We start from the raw sequence: 14,560 nt of genomic DNA, 5'->3' as shown, positions 1-14,560 counted from the left end.
TGCAGACGTCAACGTAAACAAGTTAGTTGCTTTAGCACCATTTTACTTCCCAGCAAGAAATGAAGGTCTAACCAACGTCTAATGTCAAAGTTGTTGACTTATTCATAGACTTTTGTATTTTTCATTCAGTCACTTACTGTAATTTTACATACATTTTATAAAATTTAATAGTTTGTAACTTTTTTTAAGTAAGCAAAGTAGAGAAAATTGCTGAATCAATACTAATTATTTCACTATTGACACTGTCAGGAAGCAAGGAATTGTGCATATTACGTCTTCTGCGAATTTTTATGAATGTCAGAAATTGTTGTAGGAAATAATCTAATAGCAGACCAGTGCTAGTCAAATCGACGTATTTTCAAGTACTTCCCTAACAGCAAAGGATATTTAAGGATATCCTACGGACGTCCTAGTCATATCCGGAAATTTGGATATCCCTAAGATGTCCTTAAGATATCTCAGGACATTCGATTCCTGGGACATCCTGCGGATATAATAGTTTCCGGACATTCTTAGGACATCCTGAATATCTAGATGCAGTTAGGGTTAGATATCTAACCATTTATTTCTTGATGGTGCGCCTATCAAGAAATAAGTAGTCTTACCGAAGTCTTAGACGTAATGTATAGACTGTAGATATGTACTTAGCATCTCAGATGTTCAATAGATTTCTTATACTGATCACAAAGGACATGCAGGATTGCATGCATTAACAGTGCAAACTCTTGAAACCAACTCTTGCGTCTCCTTTCCTTGTAATAATTCTTCAAAACTTGCGCTGAGAAAATATTTTGTTTAAAATTTTGTCAAAGTTGGTAAAAATGGCTACACATGGGCATTTTGAAAATGATTAATATTTTCTTATGTGGTTATTGAAATACATTTTTGAAAGAGTATTCAATAAGTAATGTAAAGATCATTAGATCGCATTGATCATAAATTGATTTACTTTTTGTAACACTTTATGCTGTACTTGGTTACATAGTTGCCTGCGTGTGTCACAGTTTGCCCAAAAGTTGGGTGAACTGATGGATCCACCAGGTAACTATACTGTCAAGAGGTCAGGACCTTCAGTTCACCCAACTTTTGGGCAAACTGTGACACACGCAGGCAACTATGTAATCAAGTACAGCATAAAGTGTTACAAAAAGTAAATCAATTTATGATCAATGATCTAATGATCTTTACATTACTTATTGAATACTCTTTCAAAAATGTATTTCAATAACCACACATAAGAAAATATTAAACATTTTCAAAATGCCCATGTGTAGCCATTTTAACCAACTTTGACAAAATTTTAAACAAAACATTTTCTTATTGTCAGTGTGGTGTCAGAAAGGTATATAGTATCAGTAAAACAAAAACATTGTGCCCTTTTAAAAAGAATTACTGGAAATTTAGTCGTTTTTCCGCGTTAAAGACGAAATAATAAAAATTTGAAACGGTTAATGTGAGAACCAATAAATTTTATATATTAGTTTTTTAATAAAATAGACAATTAACCTATTCTTTACAAATTGTTTACGTTACTTTATCAAATTGGCATTTTTACGATTAGTAAGAATGACAATTAATATTGCATTATTAAAACAACTAATAATTACTGGCTGCGCTCATGTTATGCAATTTTTACGCAAGCGTTTTCTTAAGGTGCTTACACGCCCCATTTTTTCCCGTTGTACCGAAAACTAGTGACTTGAAATCTAAAATATTTTGGGGAAGAGGTTCAGTTATGAATACCCTTTCGTTTTTGACTCATATGTTGTGTCGAAGTAGATATTATGTAATAATATGCACATTCATTGTTCACCTTAGTTAATAACTGGCGAGAAAACTAGATTGATTTCTTAGACGATAAAAATTTTATTAATAATTCCTTAGAATGGTCGAAACGGTCACATGGGTAGGGTCACATGGCAGAGGGTTTAAAGCACAGGCCGATCGTATTGTGTTGAAATCAATGACGAAATTATACAATTTGTTAAAAAGAGTAGTGACCAGAATTGAATAGATTTGAGTATCTACAACCAAACTTGGCAGGCGCATAGAAACGTCATGAAAAAATTTATCTGTGAAGAATGTGGTGGCGTTCGGTATTGAAGCACAAAATATAATAAATTCACTGTTTAAATATTCATTACATGTGCAATACAATACAAGAAAGGTGTTGTACCGGTCGCTTGAAGATTACGTCTCTTCTGTTTCTCCGACATTTATGTGTTTGTTTTACATTGTATAAACCGTGCAATTTAATTTTGTTAATATTATCAGTTGTTGTTTAATTTTGTTAATATAGTTACCAAAAATTGTTGATAACTATAATTTTGTTGTGTTAGTCATCATTGAAATACAAATATACTTTGTCATTTCCTATCTACTGTAACAAAACAGTAAAACAAACAGCTATCTTTGGTGTCACCGAAACTAACCTGTCGATTATTATAGTGAAAATAAATGTATTTTTCAAATTCGTTTGATTTGTTTTTTTAGGTTTTGCCAGCTGAAAGCTCTACGCATCTGTACAGAATTATAGGTACGCGGTTTCTCTCTTGGTCTTGTTTCAATAAAAGAAATTAAAGTGAAATGTTTGATGTTTGATAATAAGTGTCGGCCTCGTTTATCTTCTCTGTCGTATGGTAGTCACAAATCTAGTACCAGAGAAGTTCTGCCTATAAGTAATTCTTATTCCGTAGAAAAAGACATTTAAAATAAGCCTAAGATTATTAAAAAGCGTTCATTATTTTAGAAGTTATTCAAATTTTTGTAAAACATTGAAAATGACGATTTTTAAGAATATCTTCTACAAATGTTGGCCAAATGACTTCTGTAAGGTCTTATTCTTTTCAAAATTTTATCTTCTTTCAAAATATAAACCAAAAAAAATTTTAGTTTTCATGAATTTTATGTTAAAAATTTTTTTTCATTCCTTTAAAAATGAGTGGACTGACAATTTCGGACGGTACTGTAAGATATCTCTTTTTGCAGTGAAATTTCCAAAGAAACATAATTTTAGTATTCTCCATTCAAGTTTTTTCTTGAAAGTTGACACTTACTACTTGCAAAATCTACTGGAAACTATTGTTTTAAAATGTATCGCTAGAATGAGAAAATTATTTTCCTAAAAAAAAGTAAAAATCAGAGTTTTAAAGTCTACCAAAAGTATTATTTTCACTGCCGATAACAGCGCCAAGTGGATTTTTTCTTTTTACGTTTATTTTCATTCTTATACCACCTTAAAACAGAATCCACTTCAAAATTTGAGTTACCCAAAAATTTAATTTAAATTCACTCCATAACACTGTGGCATTATTGAATTTTTTCTTTTGGAAAATGTTAATAGGTGATACTCGGAAATATTTAAAGATAATTTATTATAAATAATATAAAATTGGCGGTGTTACTAAAGAACAAAAGAACTTAAAAATGATTGGTAAATTTTAATAATATAAGTTTCTTAACAGCATTGTTTTGTACAATTATTTTTAAAGAAGATTATTTAAATAATCCTTTAAACCAAGTTGGTGTGTGCATTTTCTGTTGAGGTAATTCGTTAGGCTTACTTGTCCCTGGTACTGGTTTTGCAGAAGAGTCATCAATGCTCGCAATGCTAGTATTACCACTTACAACACACGTTTCTTTTGCTTCTTCCGAAACAACATTAATTTCTGACGTCTCTTGATTCTTAATTTTTCTATAAACAAAAAATTTATTGAAAACCGCGGGCAGTTAGGTAAATGACTTTTGAAATCAATCAAATCATTATGTCAACTGCCTAGGCAGTTTATCATATGAGGAAGCTAAATGGTCAGCAGGGTTGTCACAAGTCAGGGAAGTCAGGGAAATCAGGAAAAAGTCAGGGATTTTTACTAAAAGTACTGGAAAAAATTGAATTTTTAAAATTCATGAGAAAACTCTGAATTTTTTTCCTTTTTGCCTCGTAAATTATGAAATTACCTCGAATTTTAATACAAAACCTTCAATTTTTTCAATTTCTGACAATAATTTCTTTTTAAATAACTTCATTTTTCAAAAACTATCATAAAATTATGACTTACAAATTATTTTATAAATAATTTTTACAATTTTCATAAATACAAGATTAATAGAAGAATTTAAGTTAAAAATACTAAAAAAATTTGGATTTTGATAAAGTTACAAATGATTACAGAAATTCAATTATTTTTAAAAGTTACAAAAATTCTTCGCAAAATTTCAATTATCTTTATAAATAATAAAATTATTCATCGAAATTCAATTATTTTTACAAATTTTAATAAAATTCTTGTCAAAATTCCACAGGAATTCAATTATTAAATATTTAATAAATTTCTTTGTAATAATTCAATTAATTTCATAAGTAATAAAATTTTCACAGGAATTCAATTAGTTAAAATACAAAAATTCATAAAATTTTTCAAAAATTATCAATTATTTAAAAATATTTTTATAAAATTCGTCGCAAGAATTTAATTATTTAAAAAAATTTAACATACATAGTTCTTTTTAAGAATTCAATTATTTTTATAAATAATAAAATTCTTCACCGAAATTCAATTATTTTTATAAACTTGAATAAAATTCGTTGTAAGAATTCAATTATTTATATAAATAATAAAATTTTTCTCCGACATTCAATTATTTTATGAAAATTTTAATTATTTATTTAATTATTATTTTTATGAATTATTTTTTATACAATATTTTAATCAAATTCCTCGATAAATGTAATTATTCTTAAAAATTTTATTAAAATTTGTCAAACGAATTCAATTATTTAAAATTTTATTGATAAAATTCTTTATGAGAATTCAATTTTAATAAACATTCAATTATTCAATAAATTATTTATTTTTTAATTTAAATAATTGAATTTTTTTAGAATTTTCTAATAAAAGTTGTTTTAAAAATGAATAAACGAATAATCGATTTATTATTATTTATAAAAGTAATTGAATTATTGCAACTAATTTTATTACATTTTTTTAAATAATTGAATTTTTTTTGTGAAATTGTACTTCTTGTAAAAATAATTGAATTCTTGCGAAGGATTTTTTTAGGATTTTTGTAAATAATTAACTTATTTTAAAAAATTTTATGTCAATTTAAATTATTACAAAACATGAAGAAGATCGTCTTCTTCATGTTTTGTAATAATATTCTTATAAGTTGTTGAATTTCAAAAAGGTTTAAATTTGAATATTTTGAAGAATTTTAATTCCTACAGAAAAATAATGATTAAATGTTTATTTAAGAAAGAAGTTATTGATGTTTTTAAATAATTTTACAATTAAAGAAGTTTGTAAATAAATGTAATAGAACATTTTTTTTGAGTATCTAATAATTTTTAGAGTGAATCAGAATATTCTTTAGGGTCAGGGAAAAAGTGAAATTTTTTTCTGGAAATCAGGGAAAAGTCAGGGAAAAATAAAATTAAATATTTGTGGCAACCCTGGTCAGGAAATTAACAACTTGTTTGTCATTACTAATATTACCTTGCTTTCATAGCTTCCACAGTAGCCACTAATGGATCGGTTAACTTGTTTTTTAATTCTGGTTTAAGAGGACTGTGACCAGAATAATAAATAACTGCAGAAGGTACAAGATTTTCATCAATAAGTCGACAGTTTGGATTCAAGTCGGTTTTAGGAGGAGTCGTATCTATAAAAAAATGAGATATTCGACAAGTTCATTACAAGATCATTACAAGCCTTACATTGTAAGCTTAAAATAAAAATTTTTTCAAAACTTTCTCCTTGACAATTTAAAAAATTCCTTTTTCATAATTTTTTTTTGATGAATTATGTACAAAAATAAATGGATTTTCTCTTTAACGCTTTTCAATACAATAAAAAACAAAGGAGTTATGAAAACATACTTACAAAGCACAAACTCATTTTCAGGATTTTTTAAATAATTCCGAACAAAATTTTTAATATCTTGAACAGTTTCTTCAGGACGAAATAATCCTTGAAGAACAAGTTGATCAGGAAATTGTATTCTAATAATAGCCCAGTGGTACTTATTTACATGCTCAAGCTTCTTCTTATTATTTTCTGTTTCGCGTAGCGCCTCAGTTAAAAGTGGAGAATCTTCCAGCCTATTAATTGATTTTTTTGCATCTCTTAGTAGCACTTTTGCATCCTCCACTGTTAAGTCGAAGAAAGAATCAGGCAAATCTTCCTGAGAAATAGGCAACGCTCCAGCCTGATTAAATACAAGGGCGTTTCTCTCTCCCAGCTGAAAAATTATTCAGTTTTCAAGTAAATCTAATGTCCTTGAGCGCTTCTTATAGACAAAAATTGTACATATAACAACACATATGTTCGTTAATGTGTGTGGATCGTGTGAATTTATTTTCATAAACATTATTTGATGAATTATATAAATATTTAATTAAAAATAACTTACGTATGCAACATTAATTAAACTATCCTTTAATATGTTTTGAATTACTTTGGGGGTCTTTTTTACTTCAGCTGTAGTAGTTTTTTCGTTATTTTTTATCTTCTGACTGGATTTGTTTTGAGAGCCTGCTGTTTCTTTTTCTTGATCTTTTCGCAGATCATGCTCCTTTATTTGCTTCGACACTTCAGCTTTTATGGAATTAATTGGATCTATAATTTTATTTGAAATGAATTTTGTAAATGAAGAAGAGGTCGATGGATTATCATTTTCTTTGGATACAGGTTTCTTTGCAGGAATGTAAACGTGAGCTTGTTCTTTTTTGCTATTAGGATCACGATGTAAGAGCCTTAACATGGCTTTTCCTTTAGTAAGTCCTAAGGATCTTAATGTTGTATTTTCTAAGTCTTTTCCAGATATCTATAGACAATTGAATAAAGTTTCAATCATTTTAATTATTCAAAAATAGAGTTCAAAATATGTTATGAACGAATTCGATGTTATTATCAGTGAAGAAGAAAGAAGAAATGCTAAACTACAAAGTTTAGATTTAATCAAGTAAAAAGAACTAAACATGATAAAGTTTAGTCCAATTTACTCCCATAAAAAATTCAAAGGTGAAATTTTGAAGGTTCATTGTTTAGTCTTTGGTTTTTGAAAATTGGTCAGGTAGATTTCGAGAAAAGTGTCTCCCCAGTTTAAAAAATAATAATAATAATAAACAAGTTTCTATTTAATATACCTCCTGATGCATGAAAACTACAACAGCTGTCTCGGTAGATTCAGAGGGAGCTAGACTAAGAAGAATTTCATTCAATAATGTGTTGGGTTGGAAATCTCCCATTAGGCGATGTCCATCTTCTAATTGAAGACCAATCGTGATATTTAACAACTCTCTCTTCTTTATACATGGTACCATTTCCAGTTGTGCATTATTTGGTAAGTTTGTGAAACGGAAACTTGAATTAACATCCAGTACCTTATTTAAATTCCTAAAACATAAGACAAACTTAAAGACTACATATTCTGTTGAAAGTAAATAATTAATTAAATTAATCACAATATTTAAGTCTTTAAGTCTTTAATAACTTATTCAATAGGTTTTCAATAAATAGTTGAAACGCAGAAAGAATTTTCAAAGTTTTCATCATTAATAATTAATAATAGGTACTTTTCTCTTTTCATTAACAGTAAAGAATTTAATTTACCTCTATTTAAACTGTAAGTAATTCTCGAGCAGTAGTTTAAAACGATTTAATTTAAAAGAGTTTAATGAATGTATGGTTTTTCTAACAATGGATCTATTACGAAAAAAGATATGCAAAGACAATTTAAAAATATAAAATAATGAAAAACTGGAAATTAAACCATCACATTTAGTATTTTTGATTATTATATTAAAATAAGCTTTCAACAGAAAGTAATATTTTAAAGCATGGGACTTTTTCTTAAAAAGTAATATTCCTATAACTAGATTTACACAATTTATTAACAATAAACACGAGTACTGTCAAGATAATTTAAAAATTAATTAAACCAATATTTTAAAACGTTTGTAATAAGTTTATGGCCAGAAGAGAAATAAAAGCAACACAATTATCGAATTTACTTCACATTTAAATATTTATGTTCGGTCTATGATAAGAACAATATTTACTAAAAAAAAAGAGAGAGGATCAGTTCTTGTAACAAAAAGCTTATATTTCAGAAAGACTACTCTTCGGAATCACAGTTTTACTTTGTTACTGTTAAGTTAAGTGACTTAATTTTTACGATTGGTTAATCTTTTTTGAAGATTTCCATAACCTAATGGGAAATAAATTTTTTTCGTTTTATTAATCAGTAATGATATAGCCATTAAAATACGTATTATTATAAATAAAACTGATTACAAATAATATAAAAATGTTGTCACTGTCAATCCAATCATTTAATGTCAATTTTGTTTGACTACGTTAACCTATTATAAAATTTGTCAAAATAGTTCTTTTGCAACATCTTAAATTCAAATGGAAGAAAACATCACCCTGTAGAGAATAAGCTTTGGTTTGCTTCAATCAGTGAATAATTTTTTTTAATCTTTCCCGCCAATTGGATATTATAAAATCAAGGCGTTCTATAAGAAAAGTAGCTCCGACGATATGCTTTATTCGTTAACAGTCATTAAAATATTTGTTCCATTTTAGAAAAGTAAGTTACTTCGTCAAGTTTTTTAAAATTATCTTAATCCCTTCGTAGTATAATAAAAAATCGGTTTTAGGCCAAAAAAAGTCCAAAAATGTTTTTAAAAAAATTTAAATTAGCAATATTTGTAGTCACTGAATCCAAATTCAATGTCAGATTTTAAAATTTCAAAATGGCGGATTCAATATAGTGACGAAAATTTTTAAAAATTAATACGTATTTATCTAGAAATTTTTATTCGGAAGTTTTTTGTAGTCACTGAATCAAACATTTTTTGATTTAAAAAATCCAAAATGGCGGATCAAATATGGCGGCCGAAATCTTTCAATTTATCAATTTAGCAACTGTAAACACCTCCGACTAACGAGTTTGTTGGTTAAAATGCAGATAATTTTATAACACTGAAGTTGGCTATCTTAATATAGTCTTGCAAAAATCTACTTGCATATTAAACAACAAATTCGTTTTTTCAGCAGATTTTTTAAACTAAATTTAAACTGAAAAGTAGCTCGTTCTCCATTACCAAAATTTAATAGAATGGAAAAGAAGTTCAAACTTAAATATTAAGACAAAAATTGGATTTTTTAGTCTTGCACCTGAGAAGAAATAAGTGAATAAAATCACGGAAAATCATGAAACACACAATATTAAAGGTAAAAATTTTTCATATTTCTATATTATAAAATTAAAAAGTTAGCACATATTATGAAAGTACATTGAAAATACTTTACATTAAATAGTAATAAATTTTTTAATATTTATAAACTTTTTAGAAAAATGTAGTGACTTTTGACATTTCATAGGTAAATTTTAAAATCAATTTTCATCTATTACTTTGGGTATGTTTACATAATAATCTATTTATACATAAGTAAATTAGCTTATTTTTAACAAATATCAATCAAGAAATTTGTATTAGGGGAAAGGTGTACGAGATGATCCCCCTAAGGGAAGAAACCTATTATTCAAAGAAAAATCAACATATTCGAGTTTTTTTTGTACGCACTACTAGATAATTAATCTATCTAACTATCCTGATTTGAAATATTTGCAGCTAATTAATATTTTACTGTTAAATTTAATTTTTCTAAAACCTTACAAAAGGATCATCTTGGACACCGGGGTGTCCAAGATGATCCCCATGGTATGGGCAAGATAATCCGTAGGATTATCTTCCCCAATTATTGGAAAAGGAGTCTATATTGAAGGAATATCAGTGTATCAATGTTAAATATACTTTATTTAGGCCATAAACGCTTTTGACCACTCACCACGAATCGTTTTCCTATTTTATAATTACGAGGCATTGTCTACAACAAGAAAATTAACAAAATAGATGTAGATGTCAACTTTTTGTTTTAGATAAGTTAGTTTTCATGATAAAAACATATAAGAAGCGAGAAAAATTAAATTTTTTATTAATACTAGAAAATTCACTTTGAGGTGAGACGAAATACATGGGAATCAGGGGGGATCATCTTGTACACCCATTGAGGGATCATCTTGCCCCAAATGCCACTATTTTGTAATTTGTTCGTAACTTAACCTACGAGCTCTGTTATTCCATAATACCAATCAGAACACTTAGTTGAAGATATACTGAAGCCGTGAGTACAAGAAACATGGAATTTCAGCTACTACAACAAAAGTTATCTAAGCCCAAAGTTAAGCTTTCCTTAGATCAAAAGTATGAAATTTTTATTTTTTCCAATAGAATTTTTTTAATAACGCGTGTTGTCATGACAGTTTGACTGATTCATAGGTATGTCATTGGCAACGTATTACCGTATTTGCCTAAAAGGTGGCGCTAATAGGCTCTCCAAAATTGAAAAGGATCATCTTGCCCCAAGGGATCATCTCGTACACCTTTCCCCTATCTAAAAATTATTTCCATGCTTTTTTTTATTAAATTTTCATAACTGTCAATCTAACCTTTTTTCTGTCCAACTCAACTTAAAAATTAAAATTCTAAGTTAAATTCAAAAAATTTTATAAAATAATTCTCAAAAATGAATTCTATGGATATTAAACATAATTTTTACAAATTATGACCCATAATAAGCATTGTTTATCGAGCTACTTTTAACATCTTAAACTAAGATAGTTCAAATAACTAAAAAGTGACAACCAAAACATCCGAAATTAAGATACTTCTCTTTGCAGTGTTTCTTATTGTTTACCACAATAATGTAGAAAAATCGTAATCAACACCATTGGAAGACTATTCAGTTGCAAACGGTTAAATCTTTGATAAATATCTTTCGTAATTTAGATAGATTGAAATAATTAATAAAAATTAATTTCTAGAATAAATTAGTTTAAAATATTGAAAACAGTTGTTCGCACATTAACAAACAGTATTGCGGTTGTATTAAAAAATTTAATAACAAATTATTTACCTATCTATCTATTTATTTTATATTTTCTACCTACATTACCTATGGGGCATTCTAGGCTAAATCGGAAATCATTTTGCTTTTGCATCTCAAATTTTTTTTAAACCTTTTTTTTCTTTTAGCACTCTTTGAAATGAGTTACCTTGATTTTTCAAATTTTTTCATAAAGCGGCTCAGGAGATACAGATTTTTGAAAAATGAGATTTTTACGTAAATTTTTTTTTAAATGCTTATAACTCGGTCAAAAATTGATCAAATTATACGTTTTTATAATGAAAAGTTTTGTTTTCACGCGTAGTTATTAACCCGTTCCCTGTTTCCGACCCACGGGTGGGTCGTGAAAAAGTATGGCTATAACTGTTTCCGACCCACCCGTGGGTCGTGTTCACTATCACTCAAAATAAATATAATTTGTTTATAAATTGATAGATATTTTTCTTTATATCAATATTATAAGAAATTATAAGGGTCATTATTGATATTTTAGAAAATAATTGAATAATTAATTATAATTTAAATATATTATACTATTTGAAAAAGTATCAGATTCCGCTGGGCGTTTTGGGACAATCATGTTGTATTTTCTTCAAACAGTTAAGGGGTTAATAAAAATATTTTTAAAAAATTTTTAAATAATTTACGATAAGATTTAAAAATTTTTAAAAATAAAATTTCATTTTTAACAATGTATGTATTGATCAATTTTTTTCAAAATTTTTTGTAAAAAACTAACATTAAATTAACAATTTTTAAGGCTTGTCGTGGGCAAACGATGGGATCTATTTATTTTGAAATTTTTAATTTTTATATACGCAGTGGTGGCCAAATGACTAACTTGCCATTTGACAAAATCACACAAATTTTTCACAGCAAATGTGTTTTCAGACTGAGTCTCTCCAAACTTAACCTTCTTTCTGTGTAAAATTGTGATTTGGTCAAATGACAAATTAGGCCTACCGTTTTCACTGTGTATATAAAAATTAAAAATTTTTAAATAAATAGATCTCATCGTTTGCCCACGGTCGGGCAAGGCTTAAAAATCGTTAATTTAGTGCTAGTTTCTTACAAAAAATTTTGAAAAAATTGATCGATACATACATTGTTAAAAACGAAATTTTGTTTTAAAAATTTTAAAATCTTATCGTAAATTATTTTAAAATTTTTTAAAAATATTTTTATTAAAAACTACGCTTGAAAACAAAACTTTTCATTACAAAACGTCCAATTTGATCAATTTTTGACCGAGTTATAAGCATTTAAAAAAAATTTACGTAAAAAACGTCATTTTTCATAAATCTGTATCTCCTGAACCGCTTTATAAAAAAATTTGAAAAAAATCAAAGTAGCTCATTTCAAAGAGTACTAAAAGAAAGAAAATGTTTAAAAAAATTTAAGATGCAAAAGCAAAATAATTTCCGATTTGGCCTGGAATGCCCCATATATTTAATATTTTTTTTAAACTTTTCTATTATATGGGCCAAGATATAACCAATTTAATAATATAATAATGTAAATATGAAAATATAGTTCTTCAAAGATAGAGATTTATGTATTTGTGAAAATAGCGATTCCAAAATCTTGAGTTCAAACAAAATCTATAAATTAACTCCTCTAGCTCTAAATTTGTTAAAAAATATAAATTGCAAATTCGTCGAATCTATTCATTTGTTTTATCAAATAACTATATTTTCGTATTTACATTATTAAATTGGTTATATCTTGGCCCATTTGATTCTAAATTTAATGAACCTCCAAATGATCCTAGTGTGATAGCTTTTACATAAATTTTTATAGAAATATTTGAATTTGAAGTGAAGCAACCATTTAAAAGCAAATAGTCCAAATATACTAAAACTTTGTAAACAAAATTTATATTGTTGTGGTGTCAATAATCTGAACAAAAAATAAAATGTGCTAAATTCAAAAATTGAATGTAATTTTTATGATCATACATTGAAATATATTTACAAATAAAAAACATTTTTATTTCTGATCAGTAAAAGGGGACAAAAGGGGACCAACTGTGATGCCTGATTAGATAATTACAGAATTTAATGTTTGTGACAAAAAGTTAATTAACAAAGATCTTTAATAGCTTTTAATTATTAGAATGTGTTAATTACTGCGGATGTAAAGAAAAACTTATTATTTACTATATGTAATTTGATACAATTTTTTCAAAATGATTAAATAATTATTTAAAACCTTCCATGATTCAATTATACTGATTATACATTAAGATGCCGATTAAAACAATTATTAATTCACTTTTTTAGGATCAAATTATTTCTACTGCAGTAATTAAAACATTTCCCATTTTTTATTAGCTTCAGTTATGGCGATTTTCGTTCAATTTGCAAATGAAGATTTTTTTTTAAATTCCACATGAAATTTGACTGCATATTTGTACGAAATTTATACGAGAAATCGGTTGCATATGGATATCAAATGTAAAATTTTGTTTCTGCTCATTATTTAACACGTTTTTAATAAGGCTATTTATTATATTCTCACAGTTTTCACCCGGGATCACTTTATCAAAATTGTTAGAATTTTAAGAACAATTACTTACTTAATATCATAATTCTCTGCTTGTAATCCATATTTTTGACAAGCTTCATCAAGAACCTATAACATTGAAATATTTACATTAATTAATCCAATTGTGTATGTCGCTCTTTCAAAAATACGAAAAACTGATATTTAAATTTAAACCTTTAAATTACAAGTTATAAATATTAGAGTTTTTTAAAAACGATTACAAAATTAATTTAAGTCACATTTATTATTAAAGACGAATTTATATTTGTATGTGCACATTTGAATTTGACATTTCGAATTATTTGGGAACCGAACTAATTATTCAACTATAAGTAAAATAACAACTTTTTTAATATATAACATAAGAAAAATGAAACGCATATTAAAAATTTGCACAATTACTATTAATTAAACGTTTTAAAAATGAAATAATTTTACCTGTAGAATAGTGGTATTTGGCGAAACCTTTATGTTTTGACGATGTCCGTTTGGTAAAAGCACATTGACACTTTTAGTAGCCATTATGTGAATATTAAAAATATCTTAACTTCACTAATAAATTAATTGAATTTTATATATATTTACAATTTGCAAAGTAATCTAATTTCTGTTATAAATTTTTCCTTGCTTGATGACTATTTTTTTTATACAAAAAAAATTACTTAGGGTGCAATCTCATGTAAAGGCTGAAGCACAACTGTCAGATTCGTAAGGGTGTCTTCACACTCAGCTCTAATGGCACGGTCACACCTCGGCTGCCTGCCTGCCTGCGCAGGCAGCCGCCACGAGAGTAAGAGAGAGGAGACGAATAATTTAAATTGTCTGACTCTCTTACTCTTATGTATTGCCATGACGACCTGCAGGCAGGCAGGCAGGCAGCCGAGCTGTGACCGTACCATAAAGGTGTTTCTACCTAAGGTTGAGTCTACAATAGCACCTTGAACGGAACGTGATCGTGACGAAACAATTTACGTTTACGTTTCGTTCTACAGTGATATTGTGACACTTCCCCCACACGCTACCGTTACGATATT

General features: G+C 27.3%; 1 protein-coding gene across 2 annotated transcripts; it reads right to left on the bottom strand.

The window, feature by feature from the left end:
• Positions 1–3,420: 3,420 nt before the first annotated feature.
• On the bottom strand, positions 3,421–14,223 carry LOC122502966 (tether containing UBX domain for GLUT4). Of its 2 annotated transcripts, XM_043613329.1 has the most exons (7): positions 13,965–14,222; positions 13,558–13,613; positions 7,148–7,397; positions 6,412–6,825; positions 5,883–6,240; positions 5,496–5,661; positions 3,421–3,694 (listed from the first exon to the last, which is right to left on the bottom strand). In XM_043613329.1, exons 1-7 carry the CDS (start codon positions 14,046–14,048, stop codon positions 3,496–3,498), a joined length of 1,527 nt encoding a protein of 508 aa, XP_043469264.1. In that variant the 5' UTR covers positions 14,049–14,222; the 3' UTR covers positions 3,421–3,495. The 2 variants fall into 2 exon arrangements, with proteins under 2 accessions (XP_043469264.1, XP_043469265.1); XM_043613330.1 differs by lacking the exon at positions 3,421–3,694 and having other exon boundaries at positions 5,492–5,661; positions 13,965–14,223.
• Between the last annotated feature and the right edge of the window lie 337 nt (positions 14,224–14,560).

The sequence above is a fragment of the Leptopilina heterotoma genome, unplaced genomic scaffold (assembly GCF_015476425.1).
Source record: "Leptopilina heterotoma isolate Lh14 unplaced genomic scaffold, ASM1547642v1 Lhet_24, whole genome shotgun sequence".
Taxonomy (NCBI): domain Eukaryota; kingdom Metazoa; phylum Arthropoda; class Insecta; order Hymenoptera; family Figitidae; genus Leptopilina; species Leptopilina heterotoma.
The sequence above is the reverse complement of the archived record's forward strand: the minus strand, read 5'-3'. Positions and strand labels throughout refer to the sequence as shown.